The sequence below is a fragment of the Agrilus planipennis genome, unplaced genomic scaffold (assembly GCF_000699045.2).
Source record: "Agrilus planipennis isolate EAB-ADULT unplaced genomic scaffold, Apla_2.0 scaffold1816, whole genome shotgun sequence".
Taxonomy (NCBI): domain Eukaryota; kingdom Metazoa; phylum Arthropoda; class Insecta; order Coleoptera; family Buprestidae; genus Agrilus; species Agrilus planipennis.
In genome coordinates, this window is record NW_020440467.1 from 1 (window position 1) to 4,948 (window position 4,948).

At 34.8% G+C, this 4,948-nt stretch overlaps 2 protein-coding genes across 2 annotated transcripts; both read right to left on the reverse strand.

Moving 5' to 3' along the window:
* Window positions 1-115: 115 nt before the first annotated feature.
* Window positions 116-1,942, reverse strand: LOC112906079 (polygalacturonase-like). Its single transcript, XM_025979709.1, has 2 exons — window positions 1,775-1,942; window positions 116-1,506 (listed from the first exon to the last, which is right to left on the reverse strand). Exon 2 carries the CDS (start codon window positions 1,422-1,424, stop codon window positions 330-332), a length of 1,095 nt encoding a protein of 364 aa, XP_025835494.1. The 5' UTR covers window positions 1,425-1,506; window positions 1,775-1,942; the 3' UTR covers window positions 116-329.
* A 248-nt stretch (window positions 1,943-2,190) lies between these two features.
* LOC112906078 (polygalacturonase-like) lies at window positions 2,191-4,161 on the reverse strand. Its single transcript, XM_025979708.1, has 3 exons — window positions 4,140-4,161; window positions 2,737-3,875; window positions 2,191-2,223 (listed from the first exon to the last, which is right to left on the reverse strand). Exons 2-3 carry the CDS (start codon window positions 3,787-3,789, stop codon window positions 2,191-2,193), a joined length of 1,086 nt encoding a protein of 361 aa, XP_025835493.1. The 5' UTR covers window positions 3,790-3,875; window positions 4,140-4,161.
* Window positions 4,162-4,948: the final 787 nt, after the last annotated feature.

A 4,948-nucleotide genomic window follows, 5' to 3' on the forward strand; every position in this document is an offset into this window, starting at 1 on the left:
GTATTTGTTTATTATACGAAAACTGTCTTTCATTTCCACAAAAAAAAACGAAATGACTTTCCGAACAACCCTATAGAAACGAGTTTAGATCTAGACTTGGTTATGGTGTATCCTTGTACATGAGTTCTAAGAATCATATTCCTTTTATTGACACATATCTGTGTCCAGTTTACATCGTTTTCACATCTTGAGACGTTTAGAATGATTGTACACGTTTTTATGATCATCTCGTAGGGCAGTATAAAAGTAATTATGTATCTTTTAAGTAAGCTTTGTAGGGTAAGAACAATTTGAATATACATATATCTATAAGTGTAATATAATTTTGATTAACATTCAACTCCTGAATTTGATGGCACTCCAGTACACCCGACGTTGGTACGTCTGCTGCCTGTGACTTCGACATCGGTCCATTTCCAGCCTGAGGCTACACCTTCTCCAAGAAGTATGTAGACGTTGACACCACGTTCTTGTACCCTGCCGTGAACATTATCCAGAGTAAAATTTCTAATAGGAACTCCCCTTGAGGGATGCCCAGTGGGTCCGCCATTCAGATAGTCGCCTCGTACCACTATACCATAATTAGTAATGTTTTCCAAAATTATACCTTCATACTTGATGTCAAGTACTTGGCCTGTTGCGTTAACAATCGTTTTAATCCGAATTCCGTTTACCGAGTTTACCACAGTGCAATTTTTAACGTGAACATTTTGCACTACGTTGCTTCTGCGGCCACCAACTGAACCGATGGATATTCCATGACCACCGGAACAGTAGTTGTAAAAAAAATTACAATTTGTTCCCGAACCGATCGCGAAACAATCGTCTTGATTAAAAATTTGACTGTTTTGAATCGTTATATCATTATTTTCGTTCAAATCAAATCCGTCAGTATTATGCCCACCCCTTGAATCCCCGTCCAAATTATCTATTATGATGTTCGAAAATACGACATGATTGCAGCGGTTAACGGAAAAAACTTGTTTCGGGGTATTTCTTACGTTCAACCCTGTGACAGTTGAATAATTTAAGTTGGTCGTGCGGAAAAATTTCGGTTTTGATTTGCCACCATTTCCACCTTGTCCATCCCACCACCTTTCGCCATGACAATCGAATTGATGTCCAGGTTCTCCTATGACAGTGATGTTTGAGCCTGAGACCACAATAAGATCGTCTTCCCATTCTGCATATTCAAATCTTATGATTCCTTTGAAAGTTATTGTAGTACCACTTCGAAGTGATCTTAATAATAAAGTTCGATTTGCAGGCACTGTGAAATTTTCTATTACAATCTCAGTGCATTGTCGCTGAATAGAGTTAAGATTGTTCAAGGAATTGCCCGTCAGGGTGCAGTTATTATTTTGTGTGAAAACTGTCGCAACTACTATTGCTAATCCAACCAACACTTTCAAATATAACTTCATAATGGTAATGAAAGTCTTACGTATTTAGGTAAATTGATTGCTGATTTTTTGCTTTGGACGGTGGCGATGTTCAGTGTAAGTGCTGAAAGGTAAAAACTTTGTTACTTCTATCAGACATCCAGTACAAAATAAACAAAAGAAAATACTTTAAGTATTTGAAAGTTAAATTAGTAGAACTCTACGTGTTTCGGGAAGTTAAACCTTTGTTGAGTTCCAACTAATCAAACTAGCAATGATTCAAAAACCTTTTATTTTCTTTTTTTATATATTTCAAACGGGTTTTATAATTTCCTCAGTTAATAATATATTTCTTGTATTTGTCATCACATAATTGTGTAAAAAAAACTTACCTTGGAATCTATTCTTCGTGCAGGTAATCATGAAAAATGAGATGTTCGAAAGTATGTTCAGCAGATGATGTTGGATTTACATACGTATAAAAATTTTAAAAATTTTTACAAGTGGATTACTATCCCAAATAGAAATAAAGATGTCACAATTACGGATTATGAATGATTAATTGTTTATAATAACACAGTAACAGAGCTTGAGTATTTATAGGCATCACTATCGATAATTAATGTATCAATTAGGTAGATAAAATTTACACGGGCTTAATTGAGGGGAAAATAAATCAAAAACATTCCATTGTTTTTATTCTGAGAAAAACCTTTAGTACCAATTCATTTTATCACCTCCAAGAACCACCATTTACCAAGTATTACCAAAATCATCACGGTAGCTGATCAGTTAGCTGGTATCCGCCTTAGCAAATGTCATTGGTGTAGCCCCGCTCAGCCTTTGAAAAATGTTTAAAATTCAATTTACGATTAGACAATCCTCAATGATCTTTATGATTACACAGTAACTGAGCTTGAGTATTTATAGCCATCACTATCAATAATAATTAATGTATCTATTAGATAGATAAAATTTACACGGCCTTAATTAGGGGAAACGTAAATCAAAAACATTCAATTGTTTTTATTCTGAGAAAAACCGTTAGTACCATTCTATTTTATCACCTCCAAAAACCACCATTTACCAAGTACAGTAAAAGTTCCTTATTCACGGTTTCCTTATTCGGGTTTTCATCATTTGCGGGTGACAAAATTGCAACCCATTTCATTATTCGCCGATGCTATCGGTAAACAGAAGAGAATTCGATGTAATTTATAAAGGCGATTGACCGCAAGAGTCTGCTCATGCCTAGTATGAATTTTTCCGAAAACATGGGTTCCTATTCTAAATATTGTGATTTAACGCTGCGATATATGTAAGTGATTTTTTGTATGGTAACAGACATTCGCACTAANTTGTTTAATGTGCTGCCTGTAATACTAACGTTGGTCCATTTCCAGCCTGAGGCTACACCGTCTGCAAGAAGCACGTAGACGTTGACTGCATATTGTCGTACCCAACCGCGAACATTGTCAAGAGTTAAGTTTGTAATAGGGACTCCCGCTGTAGGATGTCCAGTGGGTCCGCCATTCAAATAGTCGCCTCGTACCAATATACCAAAATTGGTAATATTTCTCATAGTTATACCTTCGTACTTGATGTCACGTACTTGGCCTGTTGCGTTAACAATAGTTTTAATCCGAATTCCGTTTTCCGAATCTACCACACTGCAATTTTTAACGTGAACATTTCGGACCACGTTGTTTCTGCGGCCACCAACTGAACCGATAGATATTCCATGACCACCGGAACAGTGGTTGTCAAAAAAATTACAATTTGTTCCCGAACCAATCGCGAAACAATCGTCTTGATTGACAATTTGACTGTTTTGAATCGTTATATCATCATTTTCGTTCAAATCAAATCCATCAGTATTATGCCCACCCCTTGAATCCCCGTCCACATTATCTATTATGATGTTCGAAAACACGACATGATTGCAGCGGTTAACGGAAAAAACTTGTTTCGGGGTATTTTTTACTCTCAACCCTGTGACAGAGGAATAGTTTAAGTTGGTCGTGCGGAAAAATTTCGGCTTTAATTTGCCACCATTTCCACCAAATCCATCCCACCACCTTTCACCATGGCAAACGAATAGGTGTCCAGGATCTCCAATAACAGTAATGTTTGAGCCTGAGACCACAATGAGATCTCCATCCCATTCTTCGTATTCGAATCTTATGGTTCCTCTGAATATTATTCTAGTACCATTCTGAAGTCTTCTTAATAATAAAGTTCGATTTGCAGGCACTGTGAAATTTTCTATTACAATCTCAGTGCATTGTTGCTGAATAGCGATAAGATTGTCCAATGAATTCCCTGTCAGGGTGCAGTTGTTATTTTGTGTGAAAACTGCCGCAATTACTATAGCTAATCCAAGCAACACTTTTAAATACAACTTCATAATGGTAATGAAAGTCTTACGTATTTAGGTACTTAAATTGATTGCTGATTTTTTGCTTTGGACGGTGGCGATGTTCAGTGTAAGTGCTGAAAGGTAAAAAGTTTGTTATTTCTATAAGACATTGAGTACAGTATTAACAAAAGAAAATGCTTTTAACTATTAAATGGTTAAATAAGCGGAACTCTACATATGTTCATGGTAGTTAAGTCTTCATCAAGTAAATTTGCTTATTGAAACATTTAAAAAAGTTTTGTTCCTTTTACTGAATTTCGAATGTTTCATAATTTCCTAAGTGAAGAATCTGTTTCTTCTATCGGACAACATATACTTACGTAACAAAAAAAGCTTACCTTCGAATCTATCACCAAGAATAAATTATTGTAGTACCACTTCGAAGTGATCTTAATAATAAACTTTGCTTTGCAGGCACTGTCAAGTTTTCTATTATAATCTCAGTGCATTGTCGCTGAATAGAGTTAAGATTTTCCAACGAATTTCCCGTCAGTATGCAGTTATCATATTGTGTGAGAACTGTCGCAACTACCATTGCTAATCCAACCAACACTTTTAAATATAGCTTCATAATGGTAAAGAATGTCTTGCGTATGTAGTTAAATTGATTGTTGATTTTTTGATTTGGTAGGGGCGATGTTCAGTGTAAGTACTGAAAGGTAAAAAGTTTGTTATTTCTATAAGACATTGAGTACCGTTGAAACATTTAAAAAAGTTTTGTTCCTTTTACTGTGTTTCGAATATGTTTCATAATTTCCTCAGTCAATAATCTATTTCTTCAATTTCTCATCATATAATTGTGTAAAAAAAACTTACCTTGGAATCTATTCTTCGTAGAGGAAATCATAAAAAAGGAAAAATATTCGAAGGTATCTTTAAAAGATGATGTTAGATTTACATACGTATAATGATTTTGAAAATTTTTACAAGTGGATTACTATGCCAAATAGGAATATGGGAAGTCACAATTACGGAATTATGAATGATTAATTGTTTGTAATTACACAGTAACTGAGCTTGAGTATTTATATCCATCACTATCGATAATTAATGTATCAATTAGATAGATAAAATTTACACAGGCTTAATTAGGTGGAACATAAATCAGAAATATTCCATTGTTTTTATTCTCAAAAAAACCTTTAGT

What these genes read in the sequence shown, in the direction of transcription:
- LOC112906079 (XM_025979709.1), bottom strand. Translation starts at nt 1,424, where the DNA reads ATGAAGTTATATTTGAAAGTGTTGGTTGGATTAGCAATAGTAGTTGCG.